This window comes from Rhea pennata, chromosome 18, assembly GCF_028389875.1.
Source record: "Rhea pennata isolate bPtePen1 chromosome 18, bPtePen1.pri, whole genome shotgun sequence".
Classification (NCBI taxonomy): Eukaryota; Metazoa; Chordata; class Aves; order Rheiformes; family Rheidae; genus Rhea; species Rhea pennata.
Window position 1 is genome coordinate 13,046,205 of NC_084680.1, and position 24,796 is coordinate 13,071,000.

The window sequence follows — 24,796 nt, forward strand, 5'->3', positions numbered from 1 at the left end:
CAACAGTATTGACTTTTCAGGAATAACTGAAGGGCAAGCACCAGAAAAAAGTTTCTTTGCCTCCAGAATCAGTTGAACTTACTCTGAACACAGAGAAGAATATCCATCTCCAAACAGATCCATTTTGGCACAAGAACTTCTAGAAGAGATATGCTAAAGAACTCCATACTCTTCATGAATATTTATCAGAGAATGAGAACTCTTATACATAGCTTAGTTCTCCATGTCTTTCAAATCCTTATCACCATCTCCACCGCAACACTTAAACTATGTAAAAAGAGGAGTTCCATATTCTAACATTTTTCAAATAATTTTAAGGAAATATTAATTCTGCTCTCAAACACCAGCAACAAAACAGAAGTTTTTTTGTAAGGGAAGGAAAGGTTTTTTTAAAGTTCATGAAGAATAGCTTAGTATACTCATGAATATAGATTTTATTCCTTTCAATAGAGTTGTCCAGCCACTTATGAGTGACTGCTTCTACTCATTTCATCATGAGATATAAAAAAACTTACCAAATAAAGTTTAATGTGTACTTAACAAATGCTACTAGCAAAACCTTTTATGTATTATAAATATTGTATTTATTATAAATCAACAAACCCATAAATAGAAGAGATCAATGCTCAAGAATAGGATTGAGATTTGAGATATCTCAGAGACTACCACTCAATTTGTTAGAATTTAGTTTTTGGACAAAAATGAGTGCAACTTCATACAAGACAGGAGCATGAGTTAGTAAGAAATCTTTTCTTGTTGAAAGCTTTGCACACATTGCAGAAATAAGAAAGAGTTCATTAAAAGGCACACAGGTGTTGAGAAAGTGTTAATCACAATAATTAAGAATTCAATACTTAATGGAATAATACTTATGCTAGCAATAGAAGTTTCAAGTTCTAGAATTTCCACTTATATTTAGCACAGACCAAAGGTCAAATAACAGTATTTTCATTCAGGAGATTCAAAATTATACTTGTAGCTTGGCATTTGAAATGACAAGATCTTTTCTGCCTCAAAAGCAAATTTACACCCCTGTAATTTGAATAGCTGGTTTTAATTTTCATTTCAACATTACGATATAGCTACAATGGGCATTAAAGAACGATCACAACAGCAACTACATTACAAGAACTACAACTAAATTCAGCTTTTTCAAGAGAAATCTTAAGTTTGCATCAAGAGACATAGCAAGGCACCAAAAAAAAAATCTCCAAACTTACACTGCAAATTTTTCCAGTTGGCACCCTGGACTTTATTATTTTATCTCATTAGAGACACCAGCCATTCCACTTTGCACCCTGTCTGCAATTCAACACTTCCCCCCCCCCCCACAATCACACCGCTCCCCTTTCCTATGCTTTGTGCCGACTTCTTCGCTTGACTCAAAATCCTCAGTGCGCTGCAAGCATCAGCAGAACTCAGGCAAGCTTTTCCTGCTCAGGGGCTTGGGTTATTATTATTATTATTATTATTGTTATTGGCTTAGCTCTTTAGATGGGGCATGATGGGTGCAGGTTCTCGGGCCTAGTTTCTGCTCGTCTTCGCGATTTCCCAAAGCGCGGCTCGGCAAGGGAAACCGGGAACGTTCGCTGCTTTCCACGGAGGACCCCCACGAGAGGAGGCTGCCGGGCACCGCTGCCCCGCGGCCGGCCCGGGGGTGGGGGGCAGCCGGGGGGCGCCGCTGCCCCTTCGCTGCCTGGTGCCGCGGCGGGGGTGGCCGCCGGGCCCGGCGCGACTTCGCCCCCGCGCGCCAGGCCGCTGTCAGCGGGCGGCGCCGCGCACCTGCCCGGCGCCGCCACCAAATGGCCGCCCAGAGCGGCCGGGCCGGGCCGGGCCGGGCCGGGCCGGGCGGGGCGGCGGCCAGGCCCAGCCCCCCCCCCCCTCCGCCTCGGCTCGGCAGCGCCGGGACCCTGCGGGCGGGGCCCGCCGGGTCACCGCGTCCCCCGCGCTGGGCCCGGCCCGCTCCTACCTGCGCGTCGCGGGCGGCGGAGCCGGGAGCGGGCGGCGGCGGCGGCGGCCCCGGCCTCTCAGACGCCATGGGGCGGGCGGCGCGGCGCGGCCCGGCGGAGGCAGCGGCGGGGGCCTCGGCGGCGCCTCCTCATCGCGCTGACAGCCGCGAGCCCCGCCCCTCCGCGCCGCTCTCGCGAGACCCGCCCGCCGCCGCGCCCTGCGCGCGCCCCCACGTGACCGCCGCGGCGGCCAACGGCCGCCCCGCGGCATTGTGGGCGCCGCCGGCTGGAGGACTACCATCGATAGGGGGCGCACAGACGCGCCCTCGGGGGTGCCCCGCCGCCTTGCGAAGCGCAGTGAGGAGGTGTCATAGAGTCGGCGTGGCAGACAAGCCCGCGCGCGCCGGGCGCTCCTCCCTCCGCCTCGGCGGGCCGCAGGGGCTGCGCCCCCCCCCCAACATTTTATTGTTTCCATGATATATGTATTTTCCGCTTCATTATTTCGTATTAATAATTTAAGTGTTTTCAGGGCTCGCGATGAAGAGGCCGCCTCTGGCCCGCCCCGCAGCCAGGCCGCAGGGCGCTCCGCGGCCGGGGGGAGCAGCCGGGCCCCTGCCCGGTCACAGCGCGGCGCGGGCCTCCGCCGCGCTTCCGGGGTTGCCGGTTTACCGCAGGCCACCGCAGAGGAAAGCCCGGGGGCAGCAGCCCTTCGATTCTTTGGCCCCTGCGTCATGAGGAGGCTCGAAAACGGTTTTAATCGAGGCTGAGACAGCGTGAAGTTGTGATCTGTTAGGATAAATCGTTCTTCTCTCTAGTAACTGCTGTTGCGACCCTCCTGAGGGGACAAAAAAATCCCCATATTATTCAGTGGCTGCCAGCTTAACACCGTGTTTTGTTTACGTTTTGTTTACTCGCCATATCTAGTCAAAATACTAAATATTAAGGTATGCACAAAATTATTTTACCAAGGTTAGAAGAAAGCATATGTGATTCTAAAATAATGTCTTACTTGCATTTATTACATTATGACTGAACAAGTGGTTACATGTAAGGAAAGGGGAGAAGAAACACCTTTTATGTGAACACGTGCACAAAATCAGTTTTTGATAACAAAGCTTATCAAAAAGACACTCCAGCCACAGAACAAAACATGCAGTTGGCCCATTACACAACACAACTCCCTCTCATGTTTACATGCAGTACAACAGCAGAAAGAAAAACTAGTCAATCTGCTCCCACAGAAGATGCACTTCAGAAGATCAGCCTCTATCTCCCCTTTGTCACACAGGGAAACTTCCATGCATACACCTATAAGAACCGGTCAAACAAAACACAAGGAATGATCCCTTGAAGTGCTATCAATGAGAGCCATACTCTTGCCAAAAATGTGTATTAGCTGAACAAATTTTAAAAACAGTTAAACCAAACCTGTCCCATAACTGCACAATACATTTATTTATTGAACTACAGTAACAGCAACACAGTGTAAAAAGATCAGGTTCAGGGAAATAATCTTTTTCCCCCTCTTTCAAAGATGAAGGACTTTATTTTAAATAAGTGATGAAATGAAAAGCCACATACATACAAACATGTACATATGCCCAAGTTAACATCTGTAAATACAGGAATTGCAAGTGCATGATATTAACATGCTTGTGATAATGGTATTTTGTGAAACACAAGCGAACTCCGTGCTAATCACAAGGTCAAAAAGCCTGTAAACATTGACTGACGATCACAAACAAAAGAAAGCACTGTGAAATGCAGCTGTTCCAAAATGTGAGCCAGTGGCACCATAAACGAGATGATGCCCAAACATTAGCACGAGAGTTATTATAGCTGAAATCACTAAAATAATAATGATTTAATAAATGAGTAACTTTCAATACAATGTAAGAGCAGAGACTGTGAAAGGTTGGGCCTTACGCTTAAAGCACTGGGTTCAACAGGTAATTTTAATTCACAGTTACACTAGCACTACCCTGGGTGTGTCATTTTTGTCACTGTTCATAGGGACACACTGGTATGCAGAGTTTGCACGCATGCTTTTCCGATGAATCAGTACAATGAAGGAGTCCTTCAGAAGTCAACTAACTGTACCTGTAAAGTCAAGCATTTTCCAGTGATTTTTTGGAGAAATACAGCACTAGTGACTCACTCAGCTTCTGATTCATAACAGAATATACTACTTATCTATCTAGACTATGTTTTTTGAGGAAGGCATACATGACCAACCCTAGTCTGAACTGGGCCCTGCAAATATCACTGCAATCCAATAATACACATTTATTAATAAAATACTGATTGATATCAAATGAAGAGCTTAAAAATCCATCCTGAAGCATGTTTAAAACTCTCCAAGTGATGCGTCCAATAGATAAGACAGTAGTAACACTGGCAGAGCTAACCTTTCCTATTACAGATGATAATAGCAAACAGCACAGTGCGTTGTACGTAACCAAACCCTCAAGGAGCTGCTGAATAGAACACCGATGCCTGATGCACCCACAGATACATGCAATAAAAATAAGTTAAACCCATTAACTGACATATTAAAATATAAGACAACAGTTTTTAAACAGCCAAGTTAATGCAGCATAAGTGCCAGACTTCTGCAGCTCGGGCACTCAGAGCTAGGACTTTACAACAGCACTTCTGAAACTTGAGCAAGGTACATGATACAGACAAGATTAAGAACTACTGCTTCTGCTAATTGGACAGACTCTAATGTAAGTAGCATTACTCATAATAACAACTGAACTGACAGTTCATTCACGTCACATTAAGCAGAAGTAACATATACCAGTTAAAAACAGGTACAAGATAAAGATTCTGAGTTACAGGGCTTTCGATGCTTGTGATGAAACTGAAATGACCCTTGACAAAGCACGAACATACCTACCCAAGCACACACAGTACTGTTTATCACAGAATTAGTGTGAGAAAACTGCCATGTCTAAAATCTTCCTTTTAACATATAATGTATGATTTTCAAAATGAATATAGAAACTGCTATTACATAACAGTGCACAGTCCAGGTTTTAACATTAGTGTATATATCTAAAATCTATAAAGAAGAAAAAGAAGACAAATGTAACAAAACATCTCAGCAAGCAGGATTAACTTGGATTAAGTCAAATAAGGGTGCTGAACACCAACATGACAGAAAAAATGTGATCAGAAGTTTAGAAAAATTCACAAATCATTCATAAAACTGAATGCAAGTCCTTTTAATGAGACTATCCAGTTAAAAATGAATTGCAAGGCAATAATGTTTGCTTTTGTCTTTTACCAGTTCTCTATTTGTACAAGGCAACTTCAAAGTTTCCTTAACTATAGTTTGCTTGTTTCTGAACTATCACAGACTTGAATAAGACAACACGCTTTTTGTTGAAAGAATCAGCAAAATTTGGTCATGTACAAAGCTGATTTCACCATGAAATGATATATGAAATGGGTACAGGTGACTGAATAAACATCCCCTTTCCTTAGCCATTATGGATCAGGAACATCATGGCTCAGGCTTCAGCTTATTGCAATATCAACAATACTTTGAAAACTGGCAGCACTTGCCCTCAAAACAGCAGAGTGCAAAACCTGACTGGGGGAAAAAAAAATTGGAACAGATATCCACATCATGGATACCAGAAGAGAAACATAAAATCATTTCTCATAGTTTGTGGTTTACTTTAAACTACTAAACAGCTTCTGAACACGTACACCAATAGCAGCCTTAATACAACAGACAAGTTTACTACTAGCAAGGGCCTGGCTTTGATCACCCATCAGGTATCTGCGCTTCTCTCTGTTAAGGGGGGAATCCGTTGAACATCTAGAACATCATTAGACAGGAGCATCTGGTGGAGCCTGGCTCCACCTCTGCCCATTTATTAATCATAGTCTATCTTAACTTTTGTAATACTGTTCAGGTTTGGTTTTTCACTGCTACTCCTTCCATGAACAGAAGTCAGGTGTTTTTTAAGAGCAGACTTGTGTTTAAAGTCCATGTCACAACAATGACACTTGTAGGGCCGGTCGCCGCTGTGTATATTCAAGTGGTCCTGGAGCGTACTTTTGGCAGTAAACGTCTTCAAGCACACCATGCACTGGAAGGGGCGGATACCCATGTGCCCCCGGATGTGTCTGTTGAGATTCTTTTTTTGCGTAAATGTCTTGCCGCACTGCAAACACAAGAAGAGTTTGTGCATTTTCAGATGCCTGAGATAGTTTTCAAGATGCAGAAACCCCCTGGGGCATTTTGGGCATTGGTGCCGCCATGAATTACCAGGATCGTCCAGACTCTGAAACCCATTCACCGCACTCGAAGTTCCTTCTGGATTATCACTGACAAAAGCCTGAAAGTGACTTCCGGGCATTTCTGTATTTCTGCTTTCAACTGTAGAATTTATCAAAGAGTGCTGGGTTTCTGGAAAATACAAGCTTGTTTTAGAGGAAGTGCAAGGCTGAGGAAAACGATCGTTTTCTACACTAGCTCCACTCATAGAATCCATCCTGAAGATACAAATTTCATCGTCCTTATAGCCGATCTCAACTGTTGATACCTCTGGGGTTCTGGCGTCCTTTCTTTCTGCCATTAGGCTCTGCACTGCAGGCCGCGAGAGATCCCCCTTCTCCTGTTTAACGGCGCGCTCCGCGTCACCCGGGCTGTCTTCGGCAATCTCTATTATTTCGCAGTCCTTGTCCGCAGCGTCGTCCCCGCTTCTCGGCCCGGCGTCGGAAGAGTGACACCCTTCCGCGTCCCGATCGCCGCTCTCCACGGAGGCGTCGATTTCCAGGTATTTAGAGAGCGCTTCGGTACACTTCTCCACGATGTGCACCATCTGGAGATAGCTGGCGGCGGTCAGGTACTTGAGCAGCTCCTTCCTCTTGACCTCGAGCGCGCCGGTGTAGCAGGACAGCAGCAGCTTCCTGCCCACCTCGGCGCTCTGCAGGATGCTGATGCGCACCTGCCGCGACTGCGTGAGCAGGAACTGGTCGCGCATGAAGGCGGAGCAGGCGGCGAGGATCACCTTGTGGCCGGGGAACTCGGTGTCGTTGATGTAGACGGAGACGTCGCAGAAGAGGTTCTGCTGCCGCAGCAGGTTCATGCGCTGCAGCACCGCGTCGCCCTGCTGCGCGAACTGGAAGCGCAGCACCTCCGAGTCGCAGGCCATGGCCGCGGCCGCGCAGCGCCGCGCACCCGCCGCCGCCCGCTCCGCTCCGCTCCGCGCCCGCTCCGCGCCCCGGCAGCGCTCGCCGCGCCCGCCCCGGAAACGCCGCCGCCGCCGCCGCCTTCCGGGCGCCCCCCGCCCGCGCCGCCGCGAAATGAGAGCCGAGAGCAGAGTTAGCAGCACGTTTATTGAGCACTTGGCACCGCCGCGCCCGCTTTGGTAAAAGCACTCCTGCCTCGGCACTGAAGAGGTAGCTAATGCTCCGCCGGAACGCGTACTGTCCCACGGGAAAACCGGCCTCCGCCTTCCCGACCGTCACCGAGAGCCAACTCCCCCCCCCACCTCCACTTTTGTCTTAAAAAAAAAAAAAAAATCAAAATTTAACACGACTTTAGGTTTCAACACACTCTGCTTGCCTCGCATTTGGATTCTCCTGCCTCGCCTGTCCTCCTCCCCATGACTCCAGAACCAAAACCAGCCCCACGTAACCCATTTCTAACATTATTCCAGCGGCAGCTATCTAAGTTTTGCCAGAAAGCTAAGGGAGAAAGACTGACATTTCCACTACATCAGTTACTAAACTGCAAAACATTTCTTCTAAAAGAAAAATAAATTAAGGAAAGACTCGTCCCTGATCTATACAGGAGGCTGCGTAGCTGCATCGTTTTCTCTGGGAAAGTATGCTACACGAGCTACCAACCATCCAGAAAGGCAGTCAGCCTAAACCTCTGGCAAATCTAAGTGTTCTAAGAATTCTCCTATATCAAATAAATAAATAGAATGCCAAAGTAATAAAAAAAACTAAAATATATCCAAGGAGTTATTTTTGTAATAGACTTCAGCTATTTTTAGGATATGCAGGAAGTTTTACAGCACATTAAACTGTGAGACTATCCACTTACCAGCAAATAGTATTCTACACACCAACACACAGAGTATGATAACTGCCATAGTCCTCATCTGAGTATGTAGCATCAGTAGCAACGACCAATGGATCTAGTCTTTCACTAATCAGAATGCTGCAATGAAGACAGAATTTTACATACGTGGACAATTAAGTTCACCTTATTCTATAATCCAGCTGCCTCTGAATATTCGATTTATAATAATCTTCACTCCATTGTAATCTGTAATTCAGACAAGAGGTATTAGCCAGATGTTTTTTTTCCTAACACCTCTTCTATATTCTTTACTTGTTGCCCCATAAAGGGGCAGATTTTATATAAACCCTACCACCAGTGTACTTTGTATTGTGCCATCAACATACTGCCATCTTAGACCTCCAATGCTTCTGGAGTCATGTAGCCATCTTCTGCGTAAATCTTTTGCTCTTCAACGTTTTGCCAGGCCAAAAGCACAGACATCAGTAAGAAGTCACTCTTCATCCAACAGATACATCCATTGTCATTGAAGAAGCAGTCTTCCGCATTTCTCCCTTTTCCTATGTATTTCTGCCACAGTCTCACCAAATGATTACAATCCACCTTTTATCTGAAAGGCCAGCAATCTCAGCCTTCTCAAAAGCTGACATCACCACAGCACCAAGTGGATTCTAAACCTACATATCTTGACCAAACCCTTTTTTGTTTTGTCTTTCTTTGTTTCGTAGAAGAACCCCTTGTCTCTTCACATCAGCTTCAATTCACCCTTGGCTACTTCATTATGCTGTATTCTCTTTGCAGCTTCGTAATTCCAGGACGAACTTCCCAGATAGATAAAACTCTCAATACTGTCCATTTTGTTGCCCCTTTTCCTAGCATTTGTACAGTTTTATTCCTTTCCCTGGCAGAAGACCATTTTCTTTATCATGTCCATACTGAAATACAGTTAAAGTGTTCACAAGGCCCTTACAGCATGTCGACCTGGCTCTGCAAGCTCTTATTCTCCACATCTATCTTCTTTTTGACATTAGAGCTATAACATGTTTCCATATAATGAATAATATATTATCAAAATGTTTGAACTACACAGAAGATTCTGCCTGAAGTCAGAATGCAAGCCTCAGATGTAATTACCATGGCCTTATTTAACACAAAATGATTCTGAAAGCAGACTACTTAAGAAGAAAAACAGTTTTTCTTCCCTTGCAAACTTATTTTCTGCCCCAGGAACCTGAATAATAATTAAAAAAAAAAATCCAAATAGTTAGATTTTTAGACCTAAGTATATTTGCTACAACTTGAAAGGTGTAATGCCCTGACTCCGTTTCCATTGCTTACTTCATAGCTATCCATCTAACAGTCCATGTAACAGTCAAGTACAGTAGTATAAAACTCAATTGTGAAAACTGATTCACAGAATCACCTTGATTTTTCTACTTGAGGGTATATGGATTTCTGAAAATGTTTTGCAAGATTAACACTTTTTACAGTCCATCAGTGTAATGTCTGCAATAAGGAACTTGTGGTTTCTATATACACATATCTGAAGATCAAGACCAACTTTTGATAAGTACATACAAAACATTTTTTTGCTCTAACACACCTTTGGTCATACCTGTTTAGCATTTTTAACCGTACAATAGCAGCCTTATCCCTTCCCTCCCTCCCTCCCTCCCTCCCTGCCCCCCCTTCAAACACACAAACAGTACTACATTTAGTAGGAAGCATAATCTCAGCCTCATGGCAAACCTTGTGGAAAAAAGCTGCATTGGAAGAGGTACTTATTCCAAATATGAACAGCAATTCTCTACTGAGGATTAGCCATTTGATTATTAGTCTATGCTACACTTCAATATAATAAGAGTCCTGTTTTACTGGGAATGGTGTTCTTCAGATGTGAAATTAAGTTTCCTTCAGCCTGATTGGGATGCGGATAATTCCACGGCACTTTTGAGAAGTAATACAGTATAATCCCAGAATCCCAACTACCATGCCATTCCCGCTACATTTGATGTTTAAGGCGGTATATAAGAGGTATTGCTGAGTACAGTCAATAGCAGATATATTAATCTATAGAAATTGTGCTACCTTTACCTCATCCTAGGCTTTGTAAAACATTAATGGTCACGAATTCTGTAGGTCACTTAAAAAAAAAAATCTTTGAAACATCCAAGAAATCAAAAATCTCTATGTTAATGTTCTTACGGCAGGTATTTTTGTTTGTTTGTTTTCCAAGTTTACTGATATGTGGCCCTTATTAGGTATCAAGGACAGATACACAAGATCTGAGGGGGGAAAAAAAACCAAAAAAAGCATGGAGTTATATCTTGCAGCTTTTAAAACAGATTCCTTTCACAGTGTCAAAAAGCAGTATTTTTCCGCTCCAGCTTTGCTCTAAAACTGATTATGAAAGTAATAATTGTTGTTTGCTTATATGAAGCAAAATTTGTGGAAAATAAACAGTAATTTTTAGTTTTAAAGTTTTTAGCTTGTCTCAGTACATACAGTGGTAAGTGCCCTATAATAATCCTAGATATGACAGCATAAGAAATGGGTCATATCTGGACTCTAGGCAGCCAGCGTCATGCATTCCAGAGCTGCAGCTTATTCTCATTTCAAACAGTTCTATGCAATGATCGACTAACCTTGCCAAAGCATTCAGGGCTTTATGTTTTTATAATGCATATCTAGGTTAAAAACCCTGAGAGCTTTTAAGATAGTGTTCAGTGACAACAGAAGATTTTAGAAAGGGCAAAAAAAGTGACACAAAAATACTTCATTTTAACTGTAGGGATCTAGGGGTAAGATCAGAGAAAGGTAACTTTTAACAAGTAAGTTTGAAACAAATTAGCATTTAACTATATGGAGTGCTTTCAGTTATCCAGTGCTTAGAAAAAAAAAAATAACTGGGTAATCTCACAGACTTGTCCTCTTTGCTCTTTCCTCCATCTGCCCAGACACAGAGAGGCCTCTAACTGTACAGCAGATGGTTTACTTGCAGCCCACAGCAACAGTCTTTCAAAAGGTGTTAGTCTTGAGTCTCCTAATCAGAGAGAAATGAAGCAATTAACTCCATAATCCACAGTAGAGACACAGACAGAAACCTGAAGGAAGATTGTTATTCACAGAAGGTATCAAGTAAGACTATGAACGATGGCTGAAGACCTGCCAGGTTTTGCAATCCAACCCTCCATCCATAAGTAGCCTTTCAGGGCATACCGCTAGTTTAGGTAAGAGCCCAAACGAACTGTTTGCTCCTCTCATTCATGATCCCTACAAAGGGCTTTTTATAATCGCTTAGTTGACGCAGGTACTATCGTTTCTTAAACTCAGCACAGCCTGAGGCAGCTTCCCTGCATCCAGTACCTGGCTTGCATCAGCTTGCTGACAGACCTTACTGTCTGTAGCAGTGCTACATGTGAATGAATCAAAGTCCACTGTTATATCTTGAATGTTTCTTTCATTGGCATTGTCAAAGCTATTTTTACCATGCAGCTGTTTAAGATGTTTCCTCAGAACAGGTTTATGCGCAAAAACCATGTCACAGTAGTTACATTTATGGGGCTTGTCCCCACTGTGCAGGTTGAGATGGTCCTGTAAGGAACATTTCTGAGAGAATGTTTTCCCACAGATCTTACATTGGAAAGGTTTGATGCCTGCATGTACTCTCATATGCCGGTGGAGATTGCCCTTCTGAGTGAATGTCTTGCCACAGAGAAGACACATAAATAGTTTATGCATTTTTAAATGATTAGCATAGTTTTCCAGATGCCGAAATACTCTTGTGCACTTTGGACACTGATGGTGCCATTGGAGACCTTTGTCTATACCTCGGTTGTTAGGCCCAAACATATCTTTGGAGGCCAGGATGATGTTATCACTGCCAGCGTATGAAAGGGCGTAGTTATGGAGGTGGTTTTGCTCTATTTCGCTTGCTCTGTTTTCAACAGTGGAGTTGATTAGAAAGTGTTGAGGCTCTGATGAATGCAATGCAGTTTGTTCAGAAGAAATAAACTGGTTCTGATCCTTCTTATTCCTAACTTCTGTTACCTCCCCAATAGACTCCACCTTGATGATCTGAATATCGCTGTCTTCCATATCCATACTGTCTTCTGAAGGCTGAATACAAGGTGAATCTTGTTGCAGAGAGTCTTCATCTCCTTGATGTTCCTTCAACTCAGAAGAGTCACTCTGCTGTTCACTCTCCTCCTTGCTCTCCAAAGGCTGCTTCGGTTTTATAAACTTCCAGAGTGCCTGCGTACACCGTTCAACAATATGGCTCATCTGCAGAAAGCTTGCAGCAGTCAAGTAGTTTACCAGTTCCATTTCAGGAAACTCCAGAATGCCACTGTAACAGGATAAAAGCAACTGCCTCCCCACTTCTGAACTTTGTAGTATGGAGATTTTTACCTCTCTAGTGTCATTTAATAAGAACTGATCTCTTAAGAAGGGAGAGCCAGCAGCAAATACAATTTTATGCCCATGAACTTCAATGTCATCTATATGGACCACAACATCACAAAATTTGTTTTCTTCCCTTAGTTTGTTCATTTTCTGTAACATTGAATCCCCATAATTGTCAAATTTGAAGTGAAGAATATCTGATCTTTCTGACATTTTGGCACACCTAAGAAAAAGCAGCAAGGAAAAAAAAAAACAAATGAGAATTTTTTATTTTTTTTTAATCTGGAAGCTGTCAGGGCCTAAAGCAATGATATGAACTGTGTTTAATCTGAGGTTATGTTTCATCCTAGTTAAAATACTCAAATACATAGGAAGGTTCAATTCAGGAAATCAAGCTTACTCTTCACTGTGCAGTACCTTTTTTCTGAATTTGATGTAGTTTGAACATGAAGTAGAAGTCACATGATACGAATTCTCTTAAATTAATATATTAAAGAGCAAGAAGCTTCCACAATACTTGTCTGGAATTTAAAATGAAACCATGGAAATATTTCTTAGCAGCCCTAAGTCTTGCTTCCACATTGAAACTTCTCAAAGATTTTCTTTACCAAATACAATGAAGTTCCTTTAGCTTTTGGCTCTTGATATACTTTAATGTCTATATAGCTTTCATAAAATGAATTTAATATGTCTCAACAGAAGTAACTATAATTACAACTAAATCGTCCTTTATAGCAGAAAGGACTAGACAAGCTTTCATATATCTGCAACACTGGATTTAACTCATTTACATTGCCTTCCACTTTTTTTTTTTTTTTTAATTACATCAAAAACAAACTTCCATATGGCCCCTTGTTACACAAATTATCCCTTCTCGGCCCTCTGCATCGAATACCTGGGGAACTTTGGTTCTGTTGCTTGAATACCTGTTTCTTATCTTTTTCTTTGAAAGATCACTCCTTTAGGAAGTTTGTTCTTGTTTGACAGTAGTTGGAATGAAGAACAGTGAATCATCCATAAAACAAATATGAATCTTTTGTTTTTCAACAGTTCTTTTAAGAATTTATAAGGCTACGCTGATTCTTGATGAAACACTGTCCATGCAATCCTGCCAGAGAACAGAGATTGCAGGAAGTGAAGAAATCACAGGAGACTAAATGGTCCAAAAATTGGTGAGATTAAAAAAAGAAAAAAAAAAGGTAAAACTTATACCTCACAACTATTAAAAACACCACATAAAGCTCAGAAGGAAGCTATGAGGTTTATAGATAAAAACAAATACTGCTCTCTTGGGGCATGAAATATTAGCTAAGTGTACACAACAGGAAATACACTCATGCTTAATGTAAGTGAATGAATATATAAAAAAGGGCTCAAGGACAAAGATTTTGAAAGTATTTGCTGATAATCTGAGTTGTTTCAATTTGGTGATCAGATATAATTCTGAGAATTGAATGTTGAGAGTAATCAAAAAACCTCCTGCTATTTGAGTCTATCATGTATAGCTTCCAGTATTCATTCTAGATCTACAAGAGGATTTCAAAAACCCATGAACAAGGGACCACTGAAAGTTCAGAAACGGAGAGTAGCATCATTCTGTATGAATTTACAGAAAGCAGAGCCACAAGTTTCCTACAGTTATCCTGTACACAGTGCTGCCTGACTTGTCCAATTCCTAGGGTAAAAAGATTAATTTTGTGAGGCAACAGCCTTGAGCAAACCTAAATTGTAGCAACAAAACGTTACAAAATATCTTTAACGAATTCCAGGCCTTATTAAACTATTCATTTTTTTTCCTTGGAGTTGATGAAGGCAGTTTACCTGTGAGCATGCTTTTTTTCCACTTGTAATTCGGTATTACGTGAGATACTACAGTATAAATGCAGCTAAAGCGCCTGTGCCAAAATAACACTGTCTTACGCTACTGAGAGGCACAACTACTCCACCACGTCCCCTCAGCGCTCCTTGGGCAGATTATGAGAGTCACATCACCAGAAACTGGAAACAGAAAACAGGTGACCTGCCTCTGCACACTACCGAACCCCAGAACACCCAACCAGCCGAGGAACCCCAACTTCTTTTTCTTTCTCCCCCCCTTTTTTCTCCTTGAAAGGGTGAAAGATCACGCCAAACTCCCGGGCAAGCGTGAGCTCTCCGCACACGCCGCCCTCCCGCTGGAAGCGCGAAGCTCCCGCGGCTGCCGTCGGCGCTGAGCGGGTCCCTGCGCACCTATTTCCTCGGGATCGGGAAAGCAGCGCTGCGGGGGAGCGCGGGGAGCTCCCCGAGCCGTGGCGCCGGGCGGGCCGCGCGGAGCGGCCGCACCGCCCCGCTCCCGCGCAAGAGCGCGGCAGGTACCTGCAGCGCCGCGCCTCGTCCCCCGCCGCCGCTCCGGCTACCGACCTAGAGAGGGAGGAGAGCCGCCGTGAGCCGCCGGCCGCGCCCCGCCGCCGCCGCCGCCTCCGCCCGCCGGCCGCCCCCGCCGCGCCTCCCGCCGCCCCCCGGCGCAGGCGGCGGCCGCCGGAAGCGGAAGCCGCGCCCCGCCGATGCCCTTCCGGGGTGCCCCGCCACCCCCGCGGCACCTACGGCGGCCGCCGCAGCCGACGACGGCGACTCGGAACCGCATTGTTCCGCCAGCGGAAGCGCTCCCCGCGCCCGCGCCCGCCCCGGAAGCGCCTCCGGGGCGCCTCCCCTCCGCTCGGGTCACGTGGTGGGGGCGGCGGCGGCGGCCGGGCCCGGCACCGGGAGGCGGCGGCGGCGGCGGCCGGGTAGGTGCCCTCGCGCTGCCGGCGGCGGCTCGGGCCCGCGGGGCTCGTCTGGCCTCGGCTCGCTCCTCCCGCCGCCGCCTGGCAGCGAGGGCCGCGGCGGCCGGGCCGGGAGCGCCGCGGCGGGGCCGGGCCGGGCTGGGCCGGGCCGGGGCCGCGCTCCCACCGGGGCCCCCGGACCCGCCTTGCCGCGCCGCCGCCCTCCCGCCTCTCCCCGCTCTCGGCCCGCACGCGCGTCTCTCCCGCCTGGCCTGTCCCCGGCAGGTGGACGCAAGGGCCGCCCGGGTCCTTCGGCCTGAAAATCGGGTAGAAAGGAGTGGGCTCTGCCGAGCGCCCTGAGCCCGTGCGTCGGCTGGGAGAGGACGCGGGAGCCAGCAGCAGCGCGCTCGGTGTCCGTCTGCGGCCCTGCCTCGTCGAGGTATTCGGGGAGAGAGGAGCAAAAGGCGGCGCGGCGCTCGGGAGAAGTTTGGGGGAGAGGCACAAGTCGCGTTTATTCCTCAGATGCAAGGTGGAGACCAAGTGCTTGTTCGGCTCTGTCGTTATGTAAATACCGCTTGGTCTGCGCCCTTGGCGTGTGTTCCTGAACCTGTTTTGCCTGTGGGGTTTTGTTAAAACTGACTTGATGGAATTTCTGAGAGTTTTGACTGCTTTAATAGAAAACACTGAACTGCATGGCCTTCCACGTTACAGAGGCTCCCTAGGTTTGTTTGAAGGCTTCTGCTTATCCTGGAAAGGCCAGAGGACATGAACAAACTTACGCTTGTGTACACAGTAAACAAATTAGCAGAGGGAGCTTGGCACAGGACTTTCCTTTTGCTCTTCAAAGCCAAGTACAGACAGCTTTTAGTAGCACGTATCGAATGTAGCTCTCCCTCTTTCAGTTTTTCTGTGTTAAGATTTTGCGATATATTTTTAAAGTGCTGTATTTCCCTGGTAAGTAAAACTGTGTGTTTTCTGTTTGAGCCCTAATGAAAGCAGAGGGGAGCTGCAGAAGTGTTCGCAGCATCATCTTCAGGGTTTCTTCAGCTGTTGGCTGCAGCTCCTTTAACTGGTGTCCTGTCCACCAGAGTCTGTGTTGTCCTGCGTGTCCTGGCTCCCCCGCACAGCGGGATGCGTAACATGCTGGAAGCGCAGAGAGGCCGTTCACGGTTAATATGTTCCAGTGACATTCTTGTGACGGTCTAGTTAAGGCAGCGTCAGCATTTCTTTTATAAACCGCTGTTTCCCAGGACCTGCAGTATTTTTCTGAGGTTGGGGAATTTGCTTGATACAGGAGCCTAAAATTAAACTTTTATCTTCTGAGTGAACAGTTCAAATTAAGATTCAAAGTAAAATTATTGTGGCAATAACTGTAAGTCTGTTCAGGTTTGTTAACAAAGATTGCACTAACTTAACTCTTGTCTGATTTCTGGATTTGTGTATATTAGATAGCAATACAATCAGCTTCCCAAGATCTGCACTCTTGAGAAAAGAATAAGGGGCTTGAAATTTGAGGCAGCATTATCTTCAAATAAATACCCTGTTTTCGTCTGGCTGTTGAGGTTAGTGGGAACATCTGTGGCTGTCAGAGTATTTTAAAATAAACAGAAAAGTTAGTGCTGTTGTTGCTATCTTTTTTATTTAATTATTCTCTTTAGTCATTCTAAATCTTTATTTTCATATGCAGTATTCCAGTAGTTTGCTTTCTTCATTTAGAGTGCAAAATACTTCTTATTTCTTTTGAGAATGTATTTTGCATGGAGAAGGAAAGATTGTAGCTATTTCCTTGAAAGAGAGGTGGGTAAAGATCAAACATATGATAATGCAGGTTAATCATGTGATATGTGAGAAGAAAAAGGTTGCTAGTGATTGATCTTCCTTATGTATTTTTTCCCCAAGGCTCCAATAAAAGGCAGGCTATGTGTATATGCTCGTAAAAAAACCAAACCACAGCTCCTTTTCCATGTCTGTCCATGTGACATCAATTTTTGCTCTCAGGTTTCTTAAGGTGCTCAGACTAAAACACCTGGCGCCAACTGCCTGTAATTACAGCAGCTTACTGTAGCATTTACCACATTTTTTTCCAAGACTTACTGTATGTCTATAAAACAATAAATCCACCCTATTTAAATTGTGAAGGGGGGGAAAATCACTAAGATTTAAGAATGTAAAAAGCTGGGAATCCTAAAGAATGCTGGCTTACTTGTCATAAAACAGCTTTGCAAAACATACTGTAAAACTTCTGAATTCTGCTACAGATTCCACTTATTCATACATGTCAAGATAATAATGATGAAACTAGGAAAGCAGAAGTTCATTTAAATTGAACTGTATTCAATATTATTGTTAAGTTACACATACAGCCAGAAAAATAAAAACAGTGAATGAATTTCATTTGAGTCAGTCATCTCAGTGTCTTGGATTTATGCTGTTCCCCCCCCCTTTTTTTTCCCCCCCTTGAAAACTTAATGTTACACTTAGTGTTCTTATATTTTAAGAGGCAGAAGATATAATTTATTTTGTATGTGAAGATTTTTTGCTGCTGTTCTTCAAGGTTACTAGAGAATACAATAATTCAAGAAACAGTTTCACTGATACTGTTTTATCATTCTTCTGTATCTGATCTGTTCTTCATCAGCTATACTATAACTTTGTGGATCGCTACAGGAAATGCTGCTGTAGTGTAGAAACTGAGAAAGATAAGAACAGGATAAAAGTCACCTTTGCTCTGTAATTTGCACACCTGTTCTCATGCTTATGCTCTTTCCTGCTCAGAAAACCTAAAAACTTAAGGTTAGTGGCAAATAACAATGTAGCATATTTTGGTAGTATCTATTTCTGTCTTGTGTTCCTCTCTGAATTCTGTGGCTAAGGGAGCTACGTCTACTCTTGATTGCAACAAAACGTTTGTTTTAAATGATCAGAGAAGTTCACAGCAGTAATGTATTGATTTTTCTGCTCACGTTGTGGCTTTATGTGTAGCTATGGATGTTTTAAGTCGTGAAAAACAGGTGCCCTCTGGAAATGGAATGAAACCAGCTGTAGTTACTGGTGCCTTGCTTGAGTTGTTCCGTGTCTCAAAACAGCATTCAGGTACCAGTGTTTTTTTACAGTAGTGTAAAATGTTTGCTTTTTATATACTATTTGCTCTGAGCTCTTTTGAATTCATTCTGACAGTACTTATGAGGAGAATCTTGCTCACAAGTTGCAAGTCAGGTGCCAAATACTTGGGAGCAGGTAAGGAAGGAGGAAAAAGACAAGTATTTTATAAAGCTGTTGAAGTAGTCTTGAACTTTGATAGATTTGCTTCCTGAGTCTTGAGATTTTACCATAGTGAGTGGTGTCTTTGCTGGTCATTTGAACGTTAACTTGAATAGAGTGAGTGAGGTAAAATGTTACTGCTGTTTGATTGCTTTAGAGATAAACAAGAATATTTAAAAATGGTAGTTTGATTCTCAGCCTTATGTTATGGCCTTGTGTAATAACAGCAAGCATAGAGTGAAGGTGAATTGTGTTCAGAATTAGAATTTAAAATAAACCCAGCCATATTGCTCTTCTCATTTTACAGCTTTTTCCAGTGGTCTTTCTTGTGAGAAGAGACATTAGCCCCTTAGTACGCGTTTTACCTAGACATTCCATCCGCCACAGAGGCGTAAAGACACCTTCAGGCAAATACTGCATTACTGTGGTGTAGTTTTATGTCAAGAACTAAACTACACTGAATTTGAAAGTTCAAACTAAAGCCTCTTTCATTGTGAGGAGTGAGACATTGACTGTCCTGAGAAACATTGAAACTTGAGATCTACACCTAACTGGTAAATCTCTACACTGTGAGTACGGAAAGCTTAAGTTTCTTTAGACAAGTTACAAGTATTGCTAAAGAGCACTGCCACCACTGTTGTTTTTTTCGCGCTTCTTGTTTCCAGAAGAGCCGTAGGCCTGCCATGTTTAATTGCTCTGCTAGTCTTTGATGCCTGCCCTTCTTGACTGGCCTTATTTTAACAAGCTCATGGACTTTGTTTTGGATTCTGCCATTGTGAGTTTTATGATTTAAGTAATATGATCAGTGAGATAATCTGCACATACCAAAGTGATCTAAAGTAGAATGTAGAGGAAGTAAAATGCCTGCAAAGCAAAGTATGGGAATGTGGAAATTTTGGTTAAGTTACGACAATATTTTAGGCAATGTTTTTGTATCTTGACTATTTGAGCATTAATTAGATGAATTTTGTGGCTGATCCCATTGTGGGTGGGTAATTGTGCCTTGCCTGCTGATATATCACTAGTATACAGAACCTTCTTGCAGTAGTCCACTACACTAGTCCCCTTCCCAGTGCTTTTTTTATCTCATGTAATTTCAGTAAGACTTTTGCTCAATATAAGGCTGGTAAAATTGGGCTAATCAGGACCTTCTGCTGTTGCAATTCTGTATTATGAAACTGCTGTAGAGGTTAGGCTAAGCCAGCTGTGTTCCAGGACTGAGTGTAGTGTCTGTTTACACTACACTGTACTTTTTTTTTTTTTTTTTTTTTTTTTAAAGTATGCAAGACAGCATACTTTTTTCTTTAATTGGAGTTAATGCTGTGAAAGGTGCCAGGTTGAAAGACTTTGGAAATAGATGAAATTAACATTTCAAGCCAGACGTGGCATACCAAAATAAATTGCTGAATTGATCCTTGCCTACATGACCTTTATAGGTGCTTGTGATCAAAGCCAGCTTTTCTACTCACGCTGTCTTAGAGTGGCAGATACGAATTTGCAGTGTTTGAATGAAAACAGTAAAGCCAAAAGGTTATTAAATGTTTGAAGCTTATTTTTATTTTGTATTTCATTTTTTCAATTTAGTTATTTTTAGATGATCTCTGTGTTGTGTAGATGGTATAACAAGGAACTTTTACAGAAATGTTTTATTGTGAATTCTTCAAATAAAATTGTCTTTAAAAAATAAAATGATGTCCCACCTTTAACATATTAGTAAATAATACTGAATAGACGTATAGCGGGCAAACTTTTCAAAATGTATAAATTTCTCAATGACTAATTCTCATTGAAAGTTAATGGATTTTCTAGTGTTTTTGAAAGAGATGTCTGAACATAAATACTTTTAAAAATGATAATAATAATAATAGTATATTTTTATTCATGAACGACACATGTCTGTTCTTCCTCTTGCATACTGCTGCCTCCCTCAGTTGTGCGAGAACATTTTTCAGGGCCACAAAGCGACTTGATCAGGCAAGAATCGGATTTAAAAATAATCTGGGGAGTGGGAGAGGGGGGAAGATTGTTGATATCCTGGCAGATTTTTCAAGTTTTGTTGGTGGTTGTGGAGAGGGAGAAGGGTATTGACAGAAATAAAAACAAGCGTTGCTATTTTCAGCTACATTGCCCTTGGTTTGGAGGGGAGCGTGATGAGCTGTGCTTGTGGATATGGCAGGTTTCTTCATCGCTTGGCAGCTCTGTTGGGAGCCAGGCTGGGACGGAGCTGCGCTGAATTGGAGGCATACTTGAGGCCGAAAAAGCATTTGGGCTTGGTCATGCTTCGGAGCGTGTAAAGACCTGAGCCACCATGATAAGGGTAAAGTTGGGATTTGGAGAAGTTTAATCAGCCGTTTTTATCATGACGTTCTGTTTGGAGCCAGGGATTCTGAGAATCGCTGCGGCAGAGTTCAAGGTGTGCAGCTGAACTTCACCTTGTGTTCCTTTCATCAAATGTGTCTCAGTGCCAGTTGCAGCATTTTTAAATCGTCTGTTGGCTCTGATTCTCGGTACGGATCCAACCTACGCTGTTCTTCCTGCTTCTTGGAAATCTTTTATTGTTCTATACAGTACAGAAGATTCAGTATAGATTCATAAAATACTGCGTGTCCTAAGGTTTTAGAGCGTCTTTAGCCCAAAATATCAAGAGTTAGATTTAACTATTATTGTTGGGGGAAGAGAATGTGACAGCAGCATAGTGATCCGTGTACACTGCTAACTTCAAAAATAAATTTTGAACATAGATGCAGACAGGTTGTCTGGAGAAATTAAATTGACTTTATAGTGCTGGTCCTAATATGAGTCCTTTAATATCAGGCATAGTATTTGTTCCAAGGGCTTGCTCTGGGTAGAATGGTGTCTGACATAATCATGAAATACTGGAAAAAGATTCATTGACTTCCTATGTGTGAGCTGTGGAAACCAGTGCTCTAGAAGTGGTGTGTTTCATAGCAAAATCGAAACAGGACCATGGGTGGACACTGACAGAAGAGCTGTTACATGGTTATGCTGTCAGATGTGTTGCTTTTAATTTATTTATTTTTAGTAGTCAGGAGACTTCAGAAAACAAACGTTTGAGCTTTCTAGTATGAAGTTTTATATAAGTATTTTTATGATTTTTGTTTTTCAGGAGTTTGTAAAATATTTAATCTCATTCATGAGTCGAACTTCCTTTTTAAGTCATGGATGACAAGGCTTCTGTTGGAAAAATCAGTGTCTCTTCAGACTCGGTATCCACTCTTAACAGTGAAGATTTTGTCTTGGTTTCCAGGCAAGGGGATGAAACACCATCTACAAATAATGGTAGTGATGATGAAAAAACAGGACTGAAGGTAAGAATCAATAACTTGAGTTTGTTCTCTGTTCTTCTAAACCAAACTAACTATAAAGGAGCTTAAGGAGGAACTTCTTTATTGTGGAAAACTTGACAGAAGAGAGAACTTATTCAAGAATCGATTTTGCCAGTAGTTTCTGCATTACTTTTACTGATGTCAAAGGTGATAATTAGGTTTTGAATAAGAGTTCTCTCCATCACTGCCTGTGGGGTCCCCTACACCACTTGCTGAATTCTTCGCTAAGCACTTAGATGAAACAGATCGTGATGGTCAAAACTTGGAACTGTGACTTCATCACAGCTTTCAGGTAGAAAGCAGTATTAACGTACGCTCGACTCAAATGTATCATTAATTCAAATATATATTAAAGTTTTCCCCAATGTGAAATGTTCTCTTTAAGAAATGTAGAAGTATAATTATAACTAACAACTTGGCATGGATCTGAGAATACAAGCCTATGTGAGTAGGCCTGTGTGAATTGGAAGGCCGTTGTCATCTTTTCACTTTCAATAGTGCTATTCTGGAAAGAGACCCTTGTTACTTTTTTTTGGCTACTTAAAGAAAATCTTTCATCTGATTCCTATTTTAGCAGTCTTTAAGCAAAATGACAGAAGTACAGTGGTCACTCCAAATTCTGTCATTTTGATATGTTGAAAATGGAATCTTTCCTAGAGCTGATTCAAGTTAATTTGTTCTTTGTGGGAGATGGGATGAGATACTCCACCATCACAAGAGGCTAAGATCTACAGTCAAATCACATCTTTACAGATAATAAGAAATCATATATTCTGTCTGTTGGACTGAGTATTCATCTTTTCCTTAGCAGCTGTTGGAGCAGAGACTTTACTGAATGTTTCTTGATGCCTTTACTCATCTTGCTTTTACCTTCAACTGCTTTGTTTATTCTTCCATTGCTTTGATACCTGCGCAAGGTATGCTATTATAGTAGATATTTTCTCTTACATAAGACTCTTACTGCTAAACCTGATAGTTAAGAGTCTCAAAATCTTATCTTTGTTTAATCTGGCAAAAAGGTTCACTTAAGTTTTATTGCAATTGCAGAAGATTGGTGCTTCATGTCACGGGAGGATAGTCTGCAGAAATTTGAGGTTTTCTTGAATAATCAGCTTGGGGTTCTCTAAAATCTGCCAAAAGACTGCAACCTCTTGCTTATGTTTCTAGAATCTTTATACCAGCAGCTAGAAATATTTAAGAATTCAGAATGCTCTGCATAGTGGTTCTTACCTTCTATACCTTACTACTTATATTTTCTTCCTGTTTACTTCCAAAGTGCTGTACAAAATACTGTTTACAGGTATGCTGTTTCTCTTGCTGAGGAAAGAAAAATTTCCATCACTCTTACCTCCTAATCATCAACAATTATAAAATAAAGTTATGCTGTTCTTGATTTGGCACTGAATGCCACAGAGCTTTTGCAGGTCTTGAAGATAAACTTCTTCATTAATTTGGTGCTAAGATTGAGCATTGTCCTTGAACAAAGTGATTCACTTTGAGCCTTTCTGTATTTCATCATTTGAGAGTATGTCCTTTTTCCTTATTCGCAGAAGTCTGAATGATTAATGGAGATGTTGCACTTCAGATAGGCAGTCAGCACCCAATCTACAATCTCATATATAGGAGCTTTCTCTTAACCTCACTCCTGCTTAAGGAGGTAAAAACTATTAATGATAGAATTGATGGATTTTTTAGTTGTCCTTAGGGACAGAAATTGTCTTCTACTAATGGTCTGCATAAAGAGAGACCATACTAGCATACAACTTTGTTGATGTCTCTTTTCAGCTTGCAAGTAGTCATTCAGTAACCAAGTGTACTGTATTACTGAACTCTTTATTTCTGTGAATGGGTAAGTGAAGTTGTGAAGGTTGTTGGAGGTATGTTGAAGTATGGTCACGGCGGTATCTAAAAGTGTCTAAATAGTACAAGGGAAATTAATTTAGCAGCATGAGGTGAGAACCAAGGTTATGCATTTCATAGGGATAAAAGGTGAGAAGAGCTTTTTGTAGGAGGAAGAATTGCTTTGGTGTAAATAACTAAGTTGAATAGTTTGTGTATGTCAAAACCCATTTGCTATGATATGCTCACCAAGGAAAGCAGAAAATAAACTTAGGATCAAATTTGAGCAGAAGTCCTTCAGTGATATTCAGTTTAACCCAGGGAAAAAAAAGCAATTTGTGGACCTTAAGACGCTGCCTAAATGCAGTCTGAGGGTGGTGCTGGAAGTTTAGATTTATGTTTGCTAAATGTTATAGGTTGTGAGAACTGTAGACAGACATAAGGCTCTCATTTTGAATTCTTTCATGTGCTGTAGTTCTAAGTAATAGTGTTCTGACTGAAGTAATGCACATTTTTATTTTTGCTCTTTCTTGAGTCCAGACAGATAAATATTTCTTCTGAATGAAGTCATAGGCCATTTTTTTCTTCAGTTGATCGCAATTCATAAATGTTTTTTGCTTTTTTGTCTATGCTGAAATACACTTTTTTTTTTAAAGGAGATTGTCACAGATTGTTTTCTAGAAATACTATTTGTTAACTATTTCTGCTTTCCAGTATTTTTTCTGCGTCTCCCAGTTGGACTGAACTGGATTTATGCAAGTCCTGTTTCTGGGGCACACTGTAGAACGGATGTTCTCTGAATACCCTGTATACTGGGACCTCTGACAGCAGAGGCCAGCAACACACACATAATGGAATAAGTTAGTTTTAATGAATCTCCTATGTTGTCTTAAAAATAGTTTTAAAGAAGGCTGCATACTATTTAAAAGTTAAGTAAAATTAGTTTCAATTTCGTGAAGACTGGAGGAAACAATGGCTAGATTAAATCTTTTTTGTCTATCTCAAATAAAACTACATGAGGGTATTTGTTAGTCTCCCTTTCCTTCTGTGCTTGGTTTTGTTGCAGTCTGTCATGCTGCCTCGCACTATTTTCTTTTCCTTTTTTTTTTTTTTGTGTGTGTGTGTGTGTGTGCTGCAGCCAAATTTCAAAAAGTTTACATCTTACTGTTCAATGTTTCCACAGTGTAGTCAATTTATGCAGTT

General features: G+C 42.4%; 4 protein-coding genes across 12 annotated transcripts in view; 1 reads left to right on the plus strand and 3 right to left on the minus strand.

Moving 5' to 3' along the window:
- Positions 1-2,118, minus strand: part of RC3H2 (ring finger and CCCH-type domains 2) — a 30,507-nt gene extending 28,389 nt beyond the window's left edge. For 3 of the 4 annotated variants that reach the window (XM_062590698.1, XM_062590696.1, XM_062590699.1), the window contains exon 1: positions 1,970-2,118. The gene's annotated coding sequence lies outside the window, so the exon portion shown is untranslated. Of the gene's footprint in view, positions 1-1,220; positions 1,276-1,969 lie in introns of those variants that run through there. The other variant, XM_062590697.1, reaches the window with a different exon arrangement.
- An 864-nt stretch (positions 2,119-2,982) lies between these two features.
- Positions 2,983-7,123, minus strand: ZBTB6 (zinc finger and BTB domain containing 6). Its single transcript, XM_062590890.1, has one exon. It carries the CDS (start codon positions 7,121-7,123, stop codon positions 5,840-5,842), a length of 1,284 nt encoding a protein of 427 aa, XP_062446874.1. The 3' UTR covers positions 2,983-5,839.
- A 3,977-nt stretch (positions 7,124-11,100) lies between these two features.
- Positions 11,101-14,851, minus strand: ZBTB26 (zinc finger and BTB domain containing 26). Of its 3 annotated transcripts, none has more exons than XM_062591174.1 (2): positions 14,806-14,851; positions 11,101-12,628 (listed from the first exon to the last, which is right to left on the minus strand). In XM_062591174.1, exon 2 carries the CDS (start codon positions 12,616-12,618, stop codon positions 11,299-11,301), a length of 1,320 nt encoding a protein of 439 aa, XP_062447158.1. In that variant the 5' UTR covers positions 12,619-12,628; positions 14,806-14,851; the 3' UTR covers positions 11,101-11,298. The 3 variants fall into 3 exon arrangements, with proteins under 3 accessions (XP_062447158.1, XP_062447156.1, XP_062447157.1); XM_062591172.1 differs by having other exon boundaries at positions 14,761-14,821; XM_062591173.1 differs by lacking the exon at positions 14,806-14,851 and adding an exon at positions 14,227-14,334.
- A 185-nt stretch (positions 14,852-15,036) lies between these two features.
- RABGAP1 (RAB GTPase activating protein 1) overlaps positions 15,037-24,796 on the plus strand; it is a 78,588-nt gene continuing 68,828 nt past the window's right edge. Inside the window, exons 1-2 of one of the 4 annotated variants that reach the window (XM_062590630.1) lie at positions 15,037-15,170; positions 21,535-21,736. In XM_062590630.1, coding sequence (XP_062446614.1) covers positions 21,587-21,736 — 150 coding nt within the window. In that variant the 5' untranslated portion in view covers positions 15,037-15,170; positions 21,535-21,586. Of the gene's footprint in view, positions 15,171-15,426; positions 15,586-15,660; positions 15,676-21,534; positions 21,737-24,796 lie in introns of those variants that run through there. The other 3 variants (XM_062590627.1, XM_062590628.1, XM_062590629.1) reach the window with 3 other exon arrangements.